Here is a 23030-nt window from a genome sequence, read left to right on the forward strand (position 1 = left end):
TACACTTCCCCCTGAAATTACAAAGAAAATTCTCCGCGCATTATTAATGCATTCTCCGCCAAATATATATATATATATATCCTGTTTATAAATAGATCTTCAGGGATAACAAAACATTGAATGAATCCTGCTGTGTGTAATGCTAGATCCAAAAATCAATACTCTGATATATTTTCACGTGGTTGTTGGTTCTTTCAACAATCATTAAAATGGAGTTACCGTTTCGGCGTGAAACCTATTACCTATAGTCCTCTACACCGGTGTGTGTATGATATCACATCAATCAATTACGACTCCTGTGGCCTCAATGTGTACGGTATTTTACACTATTTGGCTCTCTGCCAACTCTGCCCGGTGTTACAGTATATTGCAATGAACCAATCAGACAACGGTTCCAAATAGACTAGTCCAACAAGGTAGGGTGTATTCTTTCGAGTTACTTTTAAATTATATTGATTGATAGTTCACTAACTTTATTATTTTGAGGGAATTTTGTAAATATATTCTATGGACCATTTCTTTTACATTTAGTTAGTAAATTGATATGTTATGTTTGATTGTAAGAAGTTGACCTATTTCTTTTGTCAGAGTTGCTCCCCCTAGACAAATGAAACATTCCCATAGTTGATATACACAGTGCGATATCCTTTTACTACGGTTGTAGTAGGAAAACCACACGTAGGCAGAGTGACAACGTGTGTGAAACTATGCATGATTTGTAAAGTGAAACAACATTACAAGAAATGGTTAATATTCTATGAAATGGATACATGTGTGTTTCAGTGGTGACCATTTGGTGTAGATTTCATCCTTAGCCGTCTGATGCACCTGTGGAATACCCAAACGCGAGGACCGGCCTACCCGCTGCCTTCCTTGTCGGCCGAATTGGAGTTCCTGGGGGCAGCCCGGGTGGCTAGCGGGCATCACCACCAGATCAGGGCATATGTCATCCAAACGGGATATGCTCAAGTATCTCACCCAAAAGCTCAAGTCACAGACTCTGAACGAAGTTCAACCTTACCAAGAAAAGGTGAGATTTTGTCAGAGACTTTTGTCAGATCCTGTGTAGGGTTTCAGTTTGTTGGTGATTGGACCAAGATAAATGACAGGTGGGCATACTACTGATAATAAATAAAGTTTTAGTATGTTATTGTAAAACGTGTTTTGCCGTGTAATCAAGTCTTGATTGTTATGTACATGGTGTATAAAGCTAAAAAGTCCTAGTTTAAGGCTTATTTGTGTTCCAGTTGACTTAATACAATCAATATACCAATACAGCAGTAATATCAAAAGACTTGTCTCGGACAGACTTCAACTTTCTACCTGTTTGTGCCCCCCACACACAATTGAAATAGGGCCTACTCCAACAACACTGGCCACATGAATGGGGGTCAGCTGTGGGTCTATATTACAGGAATGAGGAACGTTATGCCAGTTAATCCGAAATAACTATCTCCTTTTAAAAAAAAATATTGGACAGAAGAGGTGATAGTTGATAATTTTGGACTAAACGTTAGAATAACCTAAAGAGTTCAAATCTACTATTGTGTTGTCTAATGATGATGAAATCAAACTGAGTTTTGTTTAAACAGTTCTAATACTGACCATGCACCGTCACAGGTTGGTTGGAGTTTAAAACTCTCAATTATTCTCTGTGTAAAGTTATAAAAATTGCTTTTCTGACACCGACCACAATTAATTAGGGAAAAGTACTGGAAGACTGTTATAGTAGCAAAGACTCAAGAGATTACAGTTCTCGGACCACAGTGCACATGATGTGAAGGTCGGGAGATCTAGAGGTGGAGAAATGTCTTCAGACTATTGTGAGGTGTCAAGGGGTGAGAATGAAGGACGGGGAGAAGTCTTGACCACTGAAATGAGGTGTAGGGAGAAGTCTTGACCACTGAAATGAGGTGTAGGGAGAAGTCTGTACCACTTTGAGATGAGGGGTGGGGAGAATACTGACCATTGTGAGATGAAGGGACGGAATAATACTGACCATTGTGAGATGAGGGGTGGGGATAATACTGACCATTGTGAGATGAGGGGTGGGGAGAATACTGACAATTATGAGATGAGAGGGGGTATTCTGACCATTGTGATATGAGGGGTGGAAATATTTTTACTAATCACTGTGAAATAGGGATCAAATACTGACCATACTGGGCGGTAATGAGGTGAGTGTTGGGGAGAGGAACAGACCTCTGTGAGATGAGATCTAATCAGAGAAGTGTTTAGGCAGATAAATACACACTGACCACTGTCTGACAGAGAGAATACCTAAATCTGCTGATGTAGGGAAAGCTGGTCACAGGCTGAAATAACTACCTCCTCTTCTGTTAAATCAAATTTTTATCAAAAAGGAGAGTAATTTGGACTAGGCACACTATTTCATTTTTTAGCCATCAATAGTAGGCTTAAATATTGAATTGCAAAATAACATCACACATTACACATCATCCTTTTGTCAAAATGGACCCATCAGGATCTATAAATTCAAGCATATCAGAGATTTTAGTCATATTAATATCACCTACATTTATTTGTAGCACTTAACATTTGTTACATTGTAGTTACATTGTAGTTACATTGTAGTTACATTGTAGTTACATTGTAGTTACATTGTAGTTACATTGTAGTTACATTGTAGTTACATTGTAGTTACATTGTAGTTACATCGTAGTTACATTGTAGTTACATTGTAGTTACATTGTAGTTACATTGTAGTTACATTGTAGTTACATTGTAGTTACATTGTAGTTACATTGTAGTTACATTGTAGTTACATTGTAGTTACATTGTAGTTACATTGTAGTTACATTGTAGTTACATTGTAGTTACATTGTAGTTACATTGTAGTTACATCGTCACATGTACATGTATACATTATCTTGAGTTGTGGACAGGAACGTATACTCTTGATTCTATATGCACCTGAAAGACTCCTATAAATATATTTGCAGAGTCGGTGAAAGTTATACATTATGAGACAGACACGAGTGAAATAGCTACCTCTGTTGTTAAAATGCCTGGGAGACAACATTAACAATTCAATGATCACCCATAGCCCACATTCAATTTCATTGGAAAAAATAACCTCACTACTTCTGTTGAGTAAAGTATTTTTCATTGGCCCTGTGCCAAGCCTGAATAATTCACCGGGAGTTGAAGTGTAACGCCATACAAAGACCTGTTGTCAATTTGTAAAATCTGTTCAATATCCTACATTTGTAACAGCACAGTGCACGTACTAGAAACACTTGAGATTCCATTTCATATGAGCTTATGAAATGAATGTAAACATTTTGTCAATATAGCTGATACAAATTTCCGAAATCCCGCATCTTCAGAGCCTTTTTATCACACAATCAAGTATTATTTCAATTTTTTGGAAAATATGCTTTTCCATGTCATTCTTGAAGTCTGAGTTGGGGAGCTTTTACTTACGCTCGTGAGGTATATGTAATCAAGTTGGCCAAGTATAAGGCGTATTTAGTGTATTTTCACACTTCTATTATATACTGGTGTTATGTTTTATACTTTATGTTTAAAGATTGAGAATGCCGAACAACTTTATATTTTCATTTTGATTGGACCATAAGTTTCTAAATGAAGAAAATCATTTCTCTAATATTGCTTCAATCTGTCATTGTTGATAGAAATAATGTTACTGAAATTGAACACATTCATATTTTTTCAGATCATTTTTTCAGATCATTTTTTCACGCCATCTATTTTTACAGTATGTTATTCAATTTGCTTACTTGTATGGAACATCTAGAAGACATTATACATTGAGTTTTAAATACATGTCTTACTGATCCTAAAAAACAGAAGACATGATGTTTTGATAATCAATTTGTATAAAGAATGAAAAAAAAAAATGTGGAATCTCATAACACACTTCAGTCAAATGTACATATTTATGTTTGTAACTCTCCATTAAAGCAGTAGACAAGTTGTTAAGTGAGCTGAAATCTGAGACACTGTGTATAGCCAGTCTGGTATAGCTATCTAGTATGTACAATGTAAATATGTAAATGGATGTAGATAATATTTATCTAGTCAAAAATCAGAATATCTAAGTGTTTACACAAAATTGTTCCTAAGAAATCTAACCCAGGTAACTGTCATTTTAGTTACTATAAGAATAAGTTAGCAGCATTACTTTAAAAACTAACCCTGATATATAAGTGTACATGTATATATATATGTATATGTTCGTAGTGTATGGGAATTAGAGGGCTGAGAAGAAGTGAAGAAATTTACGCTGGGTTATATTTAGATCTGATGAAATACACCAACAGCCAATACACTTACTTGCCTATACTGTACATGTTATGCACATCTTTTAGTCTACTCAGCACACATGTATCGCCAGACCCTAGATTTGGTATGTATTTTAATGCAGATGGTGTTTCATCAGGCTGTGCCCTGGAAGGACATTTATAGACATTATATTTAAATATGTTATATGAAAATTTCCATCTGTATCATAATATATGATCATACTTTTTATACAAGTTCATGAAAATAGAAAATGAAAACCAAGTACATGTACGTATCATAAAATTGTGTATAAAAGTGAATAGAAGTTCATATTTGTCATGTGGTACCTGTATATTATTAGAATTTGTTAGTACATGTATTTTAGTACTAATACCGGCATAAATACTTGTACTTAACATATTTTTATCAAGTTTATGGACTCCAAAATGTTATCTTGTTATTTCTAAAACCTCGTAGCTTTTGTGGAAGCGTTCTTTAGTGGATTAACATCAATAATATTAATGTTTTATATCAATCTAATTAAAATTATATCTTCACATCGCTCCCGTTTACTGATATGTCGCGTTGAAGATCTAACAACATCCCGTAGAGGGTCATGTTCAGGCGACCTTTGCATTAACCAATCAGATGAGAGCTTACGCATTTCTGTAAGTGATGATGTAATGATTTCGGAACACACTTGCTATGATAAAAGACCGAGAGGTGTCAAATGAGCATCGAAAATGGCGGCGCCCATGACACCACGCCGTGTCTATCTACAAGACAACGTTTGTACAATTTGTGGATTTTGCTTTGAAATAAGAGAGACTTCCTCTTCTGGTGATGTTGTCGTTAAAATGTTTAACAACCTGAAACTAAAATTAACCAATGACAGGCTTCGCAATATTCAAACTATCACTGGACCAGACGAAAAAGTGGATTTTGGGCTACGAGGTGTCTGCATTAAATGCTACAGGTCCTGCTTTCTGATTGGTTGAATGAAAGAGTTATGTCGCGTTTTGATTGGCTTGTTATAAATGCGATAATGCATTCATGTTGACCTCTGACATGACCCTCTATGGGATGTTGTTAGATCTTCAACGCGACATATCAGTAAACGGGAGCGATGTGAAGATATAATTTTAATTAGATTGGTTTTATATACTTGACAAGTTGTGAGTTTAAGGTTTTTATGAACAAAATAATAATTCTTCACTCCCATTGTAAATCTTTGACAACCAAAGAACAGATCTGTATTTACATGTATATATATATATATACACACTTGCTATATAGCTTAAATGAATATTTAATCCTAAAATTACATGTATTCTGAAGGCAAAATTAAATAGAATTACTCAAATTGAACATTATGTCAGTCTGGCAAACAATACCGTAATTATTGTAAATAGATCTTGATGTTATACCTATATTTGATGTTAGAATGGTACTTCTAGTTTTGACTAATGAATCTCCCGTGACAATTTATACTATGTGTCTTCAGGTCCTGGAATGCTAAAAATGCCAATAATCTATCCCAGGTTGCACGTTTTAGACAATTTAAGAATTTTTTGTCTGAATTATTGAAGATCGTTACTGTGCGATTCCCACCTGGGAGATATCTCCAAATCAATGTGTACAAATTCTGTTAAATTATTTATTCCACTAGACCTATCGTCATATCTTTGTCATAGCTTTGGCGTGTGTTTTAATTGACATTCCTCATGTTTAGCCATTCTGGTATTTTTGTCCAAACTTTTTATGGTGGCTGGAGTCTGGAGAATTAGAGGTTGCATCTTGTTATATTTGTTCTATATGATATGAACAGTTGACAGAGCATGAAAAGTTATGTATGTGGGTAATCATCAGCTGAAATCTATCTGAAACACTTCTTACTGAAGGCCATGAATACCTTTTATACATTGTGCAAATATCAATATATGCTCTATTTGCTGTTCCTTTATGATTAAAACTAGCAGCGGATGGCACAGTCTGTATATTATATACACAGAGGTCGTTTTACACTGATCAGTATGTACAGCTGTTGTATGTATGTTTTTGTACTATAAGGGATCCCCGGATATGTCTGTAGTTTATTTGTTCTTATATATACAATTTGACTGAGATAACATTGTACTTTTACAGTTTGACTGAAATAACATTGTACTTTTACAGTTTGACTGAGATAACATTGTACTTGTACAGTTTGACTGAAATAACATTGTACTTTTACAATTTGACTGAGATAACATTGTACTTGTACAGTTTGACTGAGATAACATTGTACTTTTACAATTTGACTGAGATAACATTATACTTGTACAATTTGACTGAGATAACATTGTACTTGTACAGTTTGACTGAAATAACATTGTACTTTTACAATTTGACTGAGATAACATTATACTTGTACAATTTGACTGAGATAACATTGTACTTGTACAATTTGACTGATGGAGATAACATTATACTTGTACAATTTGACTGAGATAACAGTGTACTTGTACAATTTGACTGAGATAACATTGTACTTGTACAATTTGACTGAGATAACATTGTACTTGTACAATTTGACTGAGATAACATTGTACTCTTACAATTTGACTGAGATAACATTGTACTTGTACAATTTGACTGAGATAACATTGTACTTGTACAATTTGACTGAGATCACATTGTACTCTTACAATTTGACTGAGATCACATTGTACTTGTACAGTTTGAGATGCATTTGACTGCTGCATACATGTAAATCCCAGTCATACATATTAATCCCAGTCATACATATCATGGCAGATTTACTGGAAAAATCTTTATCAGGCGTTGTCACTAAGAAAGAGTCCGTGAAGATATTTTTACATAAATTACATTTGGATCTACCTGTACATATTCACATGATTTGAAGGGTTAGAAATGATAACAACTGCCAGGTAATGTAAATTGGAATAGTTGATCCATGTTGTTATTATTATCCTTTCTGTATTACAGCTAGATGACGACCATGATTCTGGAACAGAATCTGACGATGAAAACCAGGACTTAGACGATGAGGAACCCAGAGGTAATTATAAGTTTATAACTGTTAACTTAGTTATAGAATTGACAGGATATTTGGATCAAATGTCAACGATCAGGAAATTCTATATCTGAATGCACCTGTTGGAGCTTCAGTTGTATTTATTAAGACATCTCCTGAATATGATCTATTGTACTTTGTTACAAATTATTTTTGAAAAATTTATTAGTCTAGCTACCCTGAGTTCCATACAACTAAGTCGTTAGAGACCCGATGGCTACATGTACACAACAGTGTTACAAATATTCAACAAATCTTACTAGTATACTGTCTCTTTATAAGCATGATTGTGTATAAGGATAATTTTGATTGTACAAATATTCATTTTTTTTAGAAAAAGTAAGATTATAGAAAACTGTGTGTTCTGGTGACAGATAGCTGGAGAGTAAGTTACAGACTTTGGAGAGATGTCCTGACATGTGACAGAACATGGTAGTGTACATAGCATTGTGCTTGTGTCCTGTCAGAACTACTGTTTGTCCTGTACAAGCTGGTTTAGTATTGATGTCAACTATTACACCAAATACATCATTATACACATGGAAACGCCCTTTGAAGTCTCTACAAAGGCCACACGGTTGGTCGGTTTACATGTAAAACTCTTCTCCTGCCATCCAACTGAATAGGGGTCAATTTCTGTCTGAAAGATTTATATCAACTTATCTTTGGTTATAAACATTTAAATTTATAGATAAACAATTGCTTGACTTGCTGTTTTTGTGGGGTTTTGATGCCGTAAAGGTCCCCCAAACCATTAAGGTTCAAATCAGTTGTTGTTGGCTTGCAAGTTCACGAGGAACACTGGCTAGATACAACTTAAATACTTCTTAGTTCGTATGTTATTTATTAACATACACAGTATGCATGCATGTTCATTGTGAGATATAAACTGTACTACATACATGTATTTATTACATTTCTACCAGTGAAATGTCATGAATTAATGATAAAAACTGCAGTGAAGATATGAGAAATGTTGTATCTTCACATCTCCATTAGTATCGTCCAATCAGACTTCATATTCACTGCGTAGATTTTCTGTTTTAGTTCAAATGAAGCGACGGCAGAATATTTGGTTGTTTTGGCACACCTTTGCAACATATATTATGGTGTTTACATAACTAGACAATGGATATCATTTTTGTTTGGTAATCTTACCAGATAATTGCAGTGAATGGCAAAATTGTGTTGTGTTGTCAAGCATGACATCATTAGAAGCTGACATCAAATATTACGCTATACTAATTCCTTCAAAAATAATTAACAGAAAATTTAATTATTTTCCCTTTTAATACCGTATATTATGGCAGAATATACCAATATTTTCACTTGTGGTTTAATTTGTATTCATGATAAATACCGATATTCTGCCATTATACACCTGAAATATTATAATAAACAGAAAAACAGTCATATCCTCTATGTACATCAGTTAGATACATGTATATACTGCATTGCATACTTGCATACACTAGTCTGATACGTATATTATACTGTATCACCTACACATGTACACTCTAGGCATACCATCCATACCACTTTATCTAGTAATCAATGCCTTGGCGGAGTTTTGCTTCCCTCAGCTTTATGCAAACAGATTACAGTCGAAGTAATCACATTCCAAAATTAACTTTTCATCGGTGGCTATTGATTTGCAATAAATCTGTGTGCCTTAGGTCTGGCAGGTGCATACAGTACAAGGAAGAAGGATCACAGCTTGACACACACTGTACATGTCCTATATCATGGAGCTATCGTGTATATTGTAGAACGTGCTCTATACATGCATGCATTTCAACCACCACCATGTAACATCATTAGTGGCTTACCTGCCCCTCCAACATCAAGGTACCAGACTCATCTAATCATGTCACACGATACAATCTTATTCTAATCTTTCCACTTTGGTATACGTGGGTATACCAGACACCTTTTATCTCGAGGTGCATGTTACGCTTACATGTATACTACATAAAGGTAAGCAAAAGGAATATAATGTGATATTACTGGATCATGGTTAAACTTCAATCCAAATCATACAATGTACATAAACATGGTAAATATGGAATATGACTTATTTTAAAATTTGAACTTCATTCAGGACTGTTTCATGATATTTTGGGCCAGACTACTTACATTTACAAATATATGGCCCATATTTCTGTCCTGATCGCCAGTGATATACAGTGGAAGTTATTTGGAAATATTTCCTTGTTTACTTTGCAATATATACAAGTGTGTATATATTAAATCACCGATATTATTCACATAATGTCATACCTGTATCAAATGTTTGTGAATGTCATAGATATAACAACCCTCTTTTGAATAAGGGATGTTCTGATTTACATATAATGTACACTGTGTCATGTTAACAAGTGTTTAACTGAATACTTGCTAAAACATTTGACCAGTTCCTGAATAGTTTTACATTCATGTACATATGTTCTGGTATCAAAGCTAGATAACATACATATAGAGCCAACATATTTTTTTCATGATTTATCCATGTTGCATAAATATTTATAACTTGTGCCTTCCTTGAAAACATTTTGAGGAAACGTCGACTTATTAACCTTTTTTGAGTGTTTTAAGAAACATTGACTTATTAACCTTTTTTGAGTGTTATAAGAAACATTGACTTATTAACCTTTTTTGAGTGTTATAAGAAACATTGACTTATTAACCTTTTTTGAGTTTTTAGGAAACATCGCCTATTAACTTTATTATAGTGTTTTGTATGTTTGATCTAGATTGAGGTTGAGTTCGGGGTATATTTGTATGGTCACACCTAGCCATAGAGGTAAACAATTAATGTTGGGCAGTATTAGGTATGAAATGACTGGACACATTTACCATAATGGATAAGAATTATATATAACCTGTCTATGACAATTAACAGATACAGTCAATTATAGTGGCCTTCTCAAGCTTCTCAATGGCCGAGTTTATAGGTAGTTGTCTTGTTGAAACCTTTTATATGTTATCACTCATTACTAATCAGTGTTTCTCACATCGCTGCCCCTGTACAATACTCCAGGCTAAAACAAAGTCCAGATAAGGTATGTCATCTCCGCTGCATCCCGTTCATTTCCTAAATTAGAAAAAAAATATTCAAATGTGGGACTAGGAGTATTATATTACAATCTGTTATTGCTGATATCCACCATATACACTATACACATATGTTCATGTATTATTCATACGTAATGAGGTATATACTGGGGATAATGATGTCATGTTAAAGATATGAAGGTATAGATGTCTGGTGTAATAGGTATAGATGTTTGGTGTAATAGGTATAGATGTTTGGTGTAACATATATATAGGTATAGATGTCTGGTGTAATAGGTATAGATGTCTGGTGTAATAGGTATAGATGTCTGGTGTAATAGGTATTGCTGTCTGATGTAATATATATATATAGGTATAGCTGTCTGGTGTAATAGGTATAGATGTCTGGTGTAACATATATATAGGTATAGATGCCTGGTGTAATAGATATATAGGTATAGATGCCTGGTGTAATAGATATATAGGTATAGATGTCTGGTGTAACATATATATAGGTATAGATGTCTGGTGTAATAGGTATAGATGTCACATGTAATAGGTATAGATGTCTGGTGTAATAGGTATAGATGTCTGGTGTAATAGGTATAGATGTTTGGTGTAACATATATATAGGTATAGATGTCTGGTGTAATAGGTATAGCTGTCTGGTGTAATATATATATATATAGGTGTAGATGTCACGTGTAATAGGTATAGATGTCTGGTGTAATAGGTATTGCTGTCTGGTGTAATATACATATATAAGTGTAGATGTCTGGTGTAATAGGTATAGATGTCTGGTGTAATATATATATATATATAGGTGTAGATGTCTGGTGTAATAGGTATAGATGTCTGGTGTAATAGGTATAGCTGTCTGGTGTAATATATATATATATAGGTGTAGATGTCACGTGTAATAGGTATAGATGTCTGGTGTAATAGGTATTGCTGTCTGGTGTAATATATATATATATGTATAGATGTCTGGTGTAATAGGTATAGCTGTCTGGTGTAATAGGTATAGCTGTCTGGTGTAATATATAGATATAGATATAGATGTCTGGTGAAATAGGTATATAGATGTCTGGTATAATAGGTATAGATGTCTGGTGTAATAGCTATAGGTATAGATGTCTGGTGTAATATATAGCTATAGATGTCTGGTGTAATAGGTATAGATGTCTGGTGTAATAGCTATAGTTGTCTGGTGTAATAGCTATAGATGTCTGGTGTAATAGCTATAGATGTCTGGTGTAATAGCTATAGGTATAGATGTCCTATGTTATATGGGGCAAGGTAGTAATACTTGCAGGTATAGATGTCTGGTGTAATAGGTATAGATATCCTAGCCCTAAGTGATAGATATTCACCTGTTCATACCTGATGCACAATATCTGTTATTGCTTTTCATGAATTACATCATTGATGGCATTTTAATCATATTGATCACGCAGTTTTAAAATTGACTTTTGAATTATTTTTATATTTATGACGGTAATGGTTGGTGTTGTGCAACTGTAAATTTCAAATGGTGTGTATACATAACCATGCATATATAACTCCTGCGTGGGTGGAACGTAATAGTGTGGACATATAGGAAAACCTGCTGTGTTTGTAGCAATAATACTCAACCCTACCATAGCCCCTCTAGTCGTACCTCTCAGGCCCTCTAGTCATAACCCTTCTAGTGGTACCTCTCGACCCCTCTAGTCGTAACCCCTCTAGTCGTACCTCTCTGGCCCTCTAGTCGTAATCCATCTAGTCGTACCTCTCAGGCCCTCTAGCCGTAACCCCTCTAGTCGTACCTCTCAGGCCCACTAGTCGTAACCCTTCTAGTGGTACCTCTCGACCCCTCTAGTCGTAACCCCTAGGCTCACCTCTCAGACCCTCTAGTCGTACCTCTCTGGACCTCTAGTCGTAACCCCTCGAGTCTCACCTCTCAGGCCCTCTAGTCGTAACCCCTCTAGTCATACCTCTCAGGCCCTCTAGTCGTAATCCATCTAGTCGTACCTCTCTGGCCCTCTAGTCGTAACCCCTCTAGTCGGACCTTTCAGGCCCTCTAGTCGTACTTCTCAGGCCCTCTAGTCGTAACCCCTTGAGTCGGGCGAGGTACCTCTCAGGCCCTCTAGTTGTAACCCCTCTAGTCGTACCTCTCAGGCCTCTAGTCGTAATCCATCTAGTCGTACCTCTCTGGCCCTCTAGTCGTACCCCCTCTAGTCATACCTCTCAGGCCCTCTAGTCGTACCTCTCAGGCCTCTAGTCGTAATCCATCTAGTCGTCCCTCTCAGGCCCTCTAGTCGTAACCCCTTGAGTCGGGCGAGGGTTCTGTCTCCACACAACTTTATACAAACATTTGCAACGTCTTAAATACACAGCTGCAAGGACAAATATTTAAGAATGAAACAACAATTTATTTGGCTGAAGATATATCTGTTAAACTTGTAGTGACAGGTACTTCATATAGAGCTACAAATTAAAATTCTCTATTTAAATACAGCTGCTTCGTGAAGAAAGTATTTTATTGAGGTGAAATTAAAACTTATAAAGTTTCCGTGAAGGCTTTATGTATATTCGATGCACACAGGACTAACTATCTCCAATATCAATGACATCTGTCTAAATGTCAGAAGTCCTCCCATCTTGCTGACATCTGTCTTTATGTATAATAGATTAAATAACCCGCAGTCTACATGTGTAGACAGGTAAATCGGACCAACACAATATTAAAAACATTGAATTTCATTACCCAGGTTAAATACTGCAAGAGATTGTTTCATGACCTTTTAATTGATGCAATAACAAGGTATTATCATAAATCTGACATTAACCCCAATAGTCAATGCAGTAGGCAGATTGTGATTTGTAAATATTTAAAGTTTATTAAATTCATGTACATGCAAGTAATTATGTCAGACCATGGATTTAAGAAAACAACTGCCAAGAGACAGGTGAATTTAAATAAGAGTACGTTCTAAGTTTCTTTGTCATCTACATATAGAGGTGTTTCCCTGGTACCATGTTGTTTATAATAAACAAGACTAAAATATACCTATAAAATGGAGGAGGCATGTCTGAAAGTTGGCGTCATCGTACATACAACTGTACAACTAATGAACGAATGTTTGTACAGGGCCAGGCCACGTACAGTACCACAGGAATTTGTAAAATAGTTGATCATGTTCCAGCAAACATTTGTTTTTTCCACAGCAATCATTTGCTAATCATCTCCTCCTCCTAAATTTTCTAAAGTGGGATGCAGTTTCAATAAAGGAGACTGACATGTTAGATCAGTCATTTTCATATTTGTACAAAACATGTCCACCACTACATTTTTGTGTTGTCATGTTGACCTTTGGAATCTTTGTTGTCAGACCTTTAACACTGTTAAGACAGTTTATACCCTACAGGGTTGTCATGTTGAACTTTGGAACCTTCGTTGTCAGACCTTTAACACTGTTAAGGCGCTTTATACCCTACAGGGTTGTCATGTTGACCTTTGGAACCTTTGTTGTCAGACCTTTAACACTGTTAAGGCGCTTTATACCCTACAGGGTTGTCATGTTGACCTTTGGAATCTTTGTTGTCAGACCTTTGACACTGTTAAGACGGTTTATACCCTACAGGGTTGTCATGTTGACCTTTGGAATCTTTGTTGTCAGACCTTTAACACTGTTAAGACGGTTTATACCCTACAGGGTTGTCATGTTGACCTTTGGAATCTTTGTTGTCAGACCTTTAACACTGTTAAGACGGTTTATACCCTACAGGGTAGACTACAATGGTTCTGCTTTGTCATGTTGCTGGCCAGGTCAGAAAACTGACAACTGGAGATTTATCCCTGGAATCATTGATTACCTGTTAAACTGTTGACAGCAATGACAGGAAAGCCTGGCATGACAAGACCACACATTTCTATCTATAATTAGCCAGAAAATTAGCTGTGATTGAAATAGCGCTGATCAGGTATCCAGGTCATTTAATCACATATAGGACAACTTTTTAACCTAACCATATATATCCCTATACTATAGGTCACCGGACCATGTACGCCCCTATACTACTGGTCACCTGACCATGTATGTCCCCATACTACAGGTCACCTGACCTTGTACGTCCCTATATTTTAGATCACCTAACCATGTACGTCCCTTTACTACAGGTCACCTGACCACCTATACTACAGGTCACCTGACCATGTACGTCCCTATCCTACAGGTCACCTGACCATGTACGTCCCTATACTACAGGTCACCTGACCTTATATGTCCCTATCCTACAGGTCACCTGACCATGTACGTCCCTATTATACTTATTACTACAGGTCACCTGACCTTATATGTCCCTGTAACACTGGTAGTGACATCTGTCTGTAGGTGTTGTACTGGAACAAACACAGGGAGGACATCTGTACTCTAACACAGGACCAGGAACCTGCTGATATTCTGGTAGTTAAAACCTAATCAATCCAAGATAAGGCTTGAAGTATAACGTTGAAATATTTCAAACTTTGACCTGTATATGTTTGAAATGAGTGATTGCTGAGCACTGCTAGATTTGTTGATGTTGATTGATCAGCCGTTTTGTGGGCCCTGATATCTATAACTATAGGGCCCTGGTATCTATATAACTATAGTATATTATACATGTACCTCACAATAAACACAGGATCCAAACTCCAGCAGTAAATAATACAAGGCCCCAATCATAACGAGACAGAATCAATGTATTATCATAAAAATATGCTGTCATGTTGTTTAATAGTTTATGTTTCACTTTCAAAACAGTTTCATTGTGTAAAGGATACATTTCTTTGATACAAACAGTTGTATTTGTTGATGAATGCGATTTTAACCATATTATCAATGCATTATTTTATTACATCATACCCTGCCCCGCCCTCCCCTCTAGGCCCATCCCCTAATTAACCAAACCTCAACTCCCTACAGTCCACCATACTCCTTAGTCCACCATACTCCCTAGTCCACCATACTCCCTAATCCACCATACTCCCTAGTCCACCATACTCCCTAATCCACCATACTCCCTAGTCCACCATACTCCGTAATCTACCATACTCCCTAGTCCACCATACTCCCTATATATATAACTAGTCCACCATACTCCCTAGTCCACCATACTCCCTAGCCCACCATACTCCCTATATAACTAGTCCACCAGACTCCCTATATAACTAGTCCACCATACTCCCTATATAACTAGTTCACCATACTCCCTCTATATAACTAGTCCACCATACTCCCTAGTCCACCATCCTCCCTAGTCCACCATACTCCGTAATCTACTATACTCCCTAGTCCACCATACTCCCTATATATATAACTAGACAACCATACTCCCTAGGCCACCATACTCCCTAGTCCACCATACTCCTTAGTCCACCATACTCCCTAGTCCACCATACCCCCTATATAACTAGTCCACCATCCTCCCTAGTCTACCATACTCCCTATATAACTAGTCCACCAGACTCCCTATATAACTAGTCCACCATACTCCCTAGTCCACCATACTCCCTATATAACTAGTCCACCATACTCCCAAACAGGTAAACGGGTCCTATTGGAGAACACAATTAATACCAATAATATTATGCAGGTTTTTTTTGACAACCTTAAGTTTACTAATCTAGTAATTGTAAAAGATGAGTTACAATATGTATGTAGGATACTGGGATGACTGTAGAACATAGGACTCCCATCCACAGCCCATGCCATCAAATCACTCTAGATCTGCATGTAAAACACTTTAAAACACTGCCTTTAAAAATGCCAGCTTTTAAAAAATATCCACCTGTAAAACAGTGAATCTGTAGAACCAATTAAAAATGCTCTGCCTATAAAACAGTTTGTATAAAAAAAACGATTGTATAAAAAATGTCTGTTTAAAAAAAGTCAGTAAAAAATTACAGTCTGCATAAAACAGTCTGTAAAAATAACCAGTCCGTTGTATAAAAAATCAGTCGGAAAAACAGTCAGTCTATGTCATGTGATTGACATCAGTATTGAGATTCAAATCTACTAAACTCGGTGGCCAAGCTTTTCTAAGCAGTTGACATTTTGACTTGGGTTTAATGGGTTTTTTTTCCAAATATGTTTTCAGAAATTTCCAGAACAACTAAGGTGGAAGTGAATGATTGTGTTAAAAGTAAACATGTATTTAACTTCCCAAGTCAACAACTTGAGATGTTGGTAGAATTAAACTATGGCTCTATATAACTCCGAAAGTCAACAACCTTGAAGGACAATTTCTATTCTTTTCCAACAGACTGACATACAAGTTTGGCCGTGAGGGCTAGAAATAAAAACCATTAGTCAAAAACGGGAATCACATTTATTGATCTTTTGCATAAAAAAGAAAAAACATCAAGAAAATGTATTCATGTATATGATAACATGTATATGATTACAAATATGAAAGCGATGGATTTGAACTCATTGTGTTATCTTAGAACATTCCAGGGAAAGGTAATATCATTGCTACGTGTTTGTCATAAACCTTTTATGCTACACACACATTAGGTGATATTTGTTGGAAGAACATGCTTATGAACTTAAAATACTCGTTTATGTAAGCAACATGAAGTATGACTGCCTTGCAGGGAGTGGGCGAAGCCAACATAACGGCTTTTACCGATATTGGCTATAATGACAAGCAGTGCTGAGTGGGCAGGTTGTAGTGGTACAATCAATCACTCTGACCTTGGAGTGTCTTGTACACTAGACCGGTCTTTATCACCAACTTGTATTGTGTGTACATAGTATTGAACATTACCTGTTAAACACTTAGCTATTACCAACTCATTTTAATAAAAAAAATGTCCTTCATAACCTCAGACCTTACCGACCCCTCGAAATAATAGTTGTCCTTCACAACTTTAGACCTTACCGACCCCTCCAAACAAAGGTTGTCCTCCACAACCTCAGACCTTACCGACCCCTCCAAACAATAGTTGTCCTTCACAACCTCAGACCATACCGACCCCTCGTAACAAAGGTTGTCCTCCACAACCTCAGACCTTACCGACCCCTCCCAACAAAGGTTGTCCTCCACAACCTCAGACCTTACCGACCCCTCGCAACAAAGGTTGTCCTTCACAACCTCAGACCTTACCGTGACCTCGCAACAAAAGTTGTCCGTCACAACCTCAGACCTTACCGACCCCTCTTAACAAAGGTTGTCCTCCACAACCTCAGACCTTACCGAACCCTCCAAACAAAGGTTGTCCTTCACAACCTCAGACCTTACCGACCCCTCCAAACAAAAGTTGTCCTTCACAACTTTAGACCTTACTGACCCTGCAAACTCCTCGATTTTCTTGGTTAAGTTGTTCACAGTTTGAAGTGTTGTACAAAGGTTTGAACCATCAAGAAATGTCGGTTATGGTGAATTTTGGGTAAAACCAATTATGGTGTGTAGTATCAATACTTAATCCCTTTTCTCTCTATTTCAGATGCTATGTACCACCATGACACATCCAGCTATGGGAGTGTGTCCCCAGTCAACCACCCGCCCAGTCCTCTGATGCATGTGCTGGACTCTAACGCCACGCATGAAATCAGCGAGCACAACCTGGATAGCATCAGTTGTACCTCAGACTTTGAGAGGCACAGCTTAGACTTTGATAGACACAGCTCAGAGGAAGAGCTGGAAATCATTCACAGGGAAGTCGTCGCTGAGAAGAGAAAATGGTCTCAGGTGAATAATCGAAATTGTGAAAGTGCAAGTTCTTCGGATGAGGAAGTGAAAGAACTGATGTTAGAACCTCAACCAGTGTTGTTTAGGTGTTCACCTCCGCAAGGCGTGCATAAACTTAATAACAACAGTGTAAACAACAACAATGTCAGTAACTTTAACCACAACATCTGTAGTACTAACATTACCGTCATCAGCTCCAGTGGGCCGACAAATCTTAGGAGCAAAAATAGTGTTAATAATAACGAAAATGTCAAGTCCCCACCATCCCAATTACACATTAGTAAGGTGACTCCAATCTCTGTAATGAGTGTGTCGCCTAGGAAACGACATCGACAGACAACTACCTCTGACTCTCCTCCATTTACTGCGGACCTGGCACAGTCTGCCACAGTCATACGCAGACCTTGTCTCGATTTTGAAAAAATGCAGGTAAGAATATTTAAACGATTTAAAACTCTTGTCAATTAGATATTACCTGCACGTATGATAGACAATATTGTCCCCTCTTTGTGTTTTCACTAGTTAAATATTTTTGCAGAATTGTTGTTTCTGGAAATTCTCAGGAGGCAAAAGTTTGCAGAATTTTCATCTTTATTTAATATTTCATATTCATGTACATTACATATTTTTTGTTGTATATATTTTCTCATTGCAAGAAAACATTTAACTGTGAAAATAAAAGAGTTTTACAATACATCATTGCTTTTGAATTATGTGATTTTTTATTTTGCTTCATTGTTGTTTTGCATGTGAACAAGTTTGTGAGGTTTAGCTGGATAAAGAGCAGGGTTTTTTTCTGGATCAAAAAACTGTCTCAAAATTTGGAAAATATGAAATGGAAATGACCAAATGATTTATCTGATTGTGAGAAGTCATTCATTACATGTAAATGATATGAAAGTATCCTAATTTTAGTACGAAAGAGAAAGAATTTTAGAAATGAAAACAAGGATTAAATTCTCTGATTGAAAAATATACAGATATGGTCATGTGAATTTGTTTGATACAGTATAAAAATATCTGGTGCATAATTGTTAGTAGGAGGCTTTTCTGCATGGTTCTCATTGAAGTTTTATTTAGTGCTCCAATAGCTGCCATCTAGATCCCTCCCGTAGTACAGGTAACGGAGCTCATAGGGTACAGGTAACAGAGCTCGTAGTACAGATAACAGAGCTCGTAATACAGGTAACATAGCTCGTAATACAGGTAACAGAGCTCGTAGTACAGGTAACGGAGCTCGTAATACAGGTAACACAGCTCGTAGTACAGGTAACAGAGCTCGTAATACAGGTAACATAGCTCGTAATACAGGTAACAGAGCTCGTAGTACAGGTAACAGAGCTCGTAGTACAGGTAACACAGCTCGTAGTACAGGTAACACAGCTCGTAGTACAGGTAACAGAGCTCGTAATACAGGTAACAGAGCTCGTAGTACAGGTAACAGCTTGTAGTACAGGAAACACAGCTCGTAGTACAGGTAACAGAGCTCATAATACAGGTAACATAGCTCGTAATACAGGTAACAGAGCTCGTAGAACAGGTAACGGAGCTCGGTGTTGTCACGGCAGGGCAGAGTCGTTCAAACCTACTTTACATACACAGAAATAACGAGTTCTGATTGATTATTTATTTTCACGTAGAAAGTTTGGGTTTAACTGAATCCCATAGCTGTACTGCAGGCCATTAAAGAGTGTTTACCTAAGGAGTTTATAGAAATCAATATCACACTCGGATTTTAACTTTTTATTGAGTAAACTGAGAAGGTTTTGAACAGCTCCACCCTAGAATTAATTAGGTCATCAAAATCTACCAAATATCATCTGAAGAGGTTCCTGTTCTTTATTAGTTTTACTGGCTCGCCTATACCTTTATTGGCCTACAGACATGATCGAAGGCTCTGTGAAGTATTAATAAAAGATGTTGATATAAGATACACTATTACTGAAGAATGATCTCAAACGTGTATGACTCATCGCGATCGAGAGAGGGAGTACAGGAGATGAGAATGTGGTACACTTACACCATAACAATACCGTTAAAGGCTTGGTTTTATGTTTCTTAGCAGGCCTGGTATCTGGTTAAAGTCCCTATATCTACCATTCAGTATATCCCGGAGAAATGCTGTATAAAGATGAGGCTGTAAATACATCATTTTCTGGTCCATTTGTATCCAATCTCGGAAACGTTCATGGATCCAATGGTGTTGAAAGGTTTACAAGCTTTGAATATCTTTACAATTTTTGAAGTAAAACATGTTCATCTAGATTTTATAGGGGTATTCCATTTTATAGGGGGTATTCTATTTAGATTTTATATGAGGTACTCTATTTAGCTTTTATAGGGGGTATTCTATTTAGCTTTTATAGGCTAGAGGTTATTCTATTTTAAAGGGGGTATTCTGTTTAGCTTTTATAGGGGATGTTCTATTTAGCTTTTATAGGGGATGTTCTATTTAGCTTTTATAGGCTAGAGGTTATTCTATTTTAAAGGGGGTATTCTGTTAAGCTTTTATAGGGGATGTTCTATTTAGCTTTTATAGGGATGTTCTATTTAGCTTTTATAGGGGATGTTCTATTTAGCTTTATCTCTGAGTGAATACTGCTTACTGATCATGTTGGAATGTGGATGAGAACGATCCAGGAAAACTGTACAAGATCTTGACTTTTGGATTGGGTTGTCTTATCTTGAACAGAGTTTGGGGTATCAGCCTCTAGATGGGGTAGGTGGTTCTCTCCTCGTGTTAGGGTTGTGTTGTTCTTACAGGGAGGAGGGTCGTCTCCTCATGACAGGGTATGGGCTGTCTGCTTTTGAAAGAGGTAAGATTGTTTCATTTTGGCTGATGATGGAGTTATCTCCTCTTGGATGGAAAACGATGTGAATTTTGAAGTGTTGAGTTTGACTACTCCTGCAGACAGATTAAATGAGAAGTTGACAGGATGTCATGCTAACTTCAGACAGAACGTTTGTTGTTCATTTAGGCTTAGGTTTTCTGACTGTGACAGTTGAAGTCTAAAAGCCAGACTGGCAGGATTCAATTTGTTTAAATTGTCATCCTTCTGCAATTTTTTGTCCAGAGTTGTCGAGAGGCAATGAGATTTGGTTTAATCCCATTTATTGGTTTGGCTTTCATCCAAGTCCACCAGTAAGGTTGTTTTCTCCAGAAACATGTGGTCTTTCTTCAAGTGCCATAGTTTCCTTCTCCGAATAAGTTGAAATCCTCAAAGCACAGATAAAAGCATGTATTATTTTTAAAATAAGAACTGAAGTGAATGTTAATTGTTACTTTGCTCTGCATCTTTATCTTCTAAACTGTTTCCATGACTCACTGCCAGTTCTCTTAAGAGATCCAGTAAGTAGAGGCATTCACTGGTCGGGGATGTACATATAACTCTTTATTGAGAAAGAAATGTTTGTAGAAAATCTGCCAGATTCTTCCAGTGATGGAGCGTAGGAGTGAAACAATCTAGGCTGAATAAAGTACGCCATATATTGGTATGGGGAAGTTTTATGTGGACGTACAGTCCTGGTAATGTGTTGTAGACAGGCAGTCCTGGTAATATGTTGTAGACATACAGTCCTGGTAATGTGTTGTAGACAGGCAGTCGTGGTAATGTGTTGTAGACAGGCAGTCCTGGGAATGTGTTGTAGACAGGCAGGCCTGGTAATGTGTTGTAGACATACAGTCCTGGTAATGTTTTGTAGACAGGCAGTCCTGGTAATGTGTTGTAGACAGGCAGTCGTGGTAATGTGTTGTAGACAGGCAGTCCTGGGAATGTGTTGTAGACAGGCAGTCCTGGTAATGCGTTGTAGACATACAGTCCTGGTAATGTGTTGTAGACGTACAGTCCTGGTAATGTGTTGTAGACGTACAGTCCTGGTAATGTGTTGTAGACGTACAGTCCTGGTAATGTGTTGTAGACATACAGACCTGGTAATGTGTTGTAGACATACAGTCCTGGTAATGTGTTGTAGACGTACAGTCCTGGTAATGTGTTGTAGACAGGCAGTCGTGGTAATGTGTTGTAGACAGGCAGTCCTGGGAATGTGTTGTAGACAGGCAGTCCTGGTAATGTGTTGTAGAAAGGCAGTCCTGGTAATATGTTGTAGACATACAGTCCTGGTAATGTGTTGTAGACAGGCAGTCGTGGTAATGTGTTGTAGACAGGCAGTCCTGGGAATGTGTTGTAGACAGGCAGTCCTGGTAATGCGTTGTAGACATACAGTCCTGGTAATGTGTTGTAGACAGACAGTCCTGGTAATGTGTTGTAGACATACAGTCCTGGTAATGTTTTGTAGACAGGCAGTCCTGGTAATGTGTTGTAGACATGCAGTCCTGGTAATGTGTTGTAGACAGGCAGTCCTGGTAATGTGTTGTAGACAGGCAGTTTGGAGCTGTCGTCACAGTCCTCTTATAGCAGTTCAGGCTGATACTGCTGGATTACTAAAGGCTTGTAGTGAATCTAAAGGTGTGTTATTCTCTTCATGGTCTGGCTGATAGAACAAGCAAACAAGTTCTAGTAAGCAGAGAAATCCAGTTGTTTCCAGGAAAAAACTTGCCACAACATCTTTTATCAAGCTGTACATTTTCAGTGAGGTGCTGTTTATATACAACATAAATGACAACAAAACAAACTAAATGTTAACCTAGATGGTATAGATAACAGGCGAGGATGTAGAGGGTATAGATAACCAGCGAGGATGTAGAGGGTATAGATAACCAGTGAGGATGTAGAGGGTATAGATAACCAGCGAGGATGTAGAGGGTATAGATAACCAGCGAGGATGTAGAGGATGTAGATGGTATAGATAACCAGCGAGGATGTAGATGGTATAGATAACCAGTGAGGATGTAGAGGGTATAGATAACCAGCGAGGATGTAGAGGGTATAGATAACCAGTGAGGATGTAGAGG

The 23030-nt window shown here is 37.1% G+C and overlaps 2 protein-coding genes across 2 annotated transcripts; one reads left to right on the forward strand and one right to left on the reverse strand.

Annotated features, from left to right (window-relative positions):
• The first annotated feature begins 642 nt into the window (after positions 1 to 642).
• Positions 643 to 18816, forward strand: LOC110459618 (serum factor response D-like). The gene is made up of 3 exons (XM_021511965.1): positions 643 to 1030; positions 7258 to 7330; positions 17874 to 18816. The coding sequence occupies exons 1-3, from the start codon at positions 944 to 946 to the stop codon at positions 18584 to 18586; spliced, it is 873 nt and encodes a 290-aa protein (XP_021367640.1). The 5' UTR covers positions 643 to 943; the 3' UTR covers positions 18587 to 18816.
• Positions 18817 to 19216: 400 nt separating this feature from the next.
• LOC110459621 (collagen alpha-2(IV) chain-like) lies at positions 19217 to 22683 on the reverse strand. The gene is made up of 3 exons (XM_021511967.1): positions 22676 to 22683; positions 21638 to 22510; positions 19217 to 19562 (listed from the first exon to the last, which is right to left on the reverse strand). The coding sequence occupies exons 1-3, from the start codon at positions 22681 to 22683 to the stop codon at positions 19217 to 19219; spliced, it is 1227 nt and encodes a 408-aa protein (XP_021367642.1).
• Positions 22684 to 23030: the final 347 nt, after the last annotated feature.

The sequence above is a fragment of the Mizuhopecten yessoensis genome, unplaced genomic scaffold (genome assembly GCF_002113885.1).
Source record: "Mizuhopecten yessoensis strain PY_sf001 unplaced genomic scaffold, ASM211388v2 scaffold10139, whole genome shotgun sequence".
Classification (NCBI taxonomy): domain Eukaryota; kingdom Metazoa; phylum Mollusca; class Bivalvia; order Pectinida; family Pectinidae; genus Mizuhopecten; species Mizuhopecten yessoensis.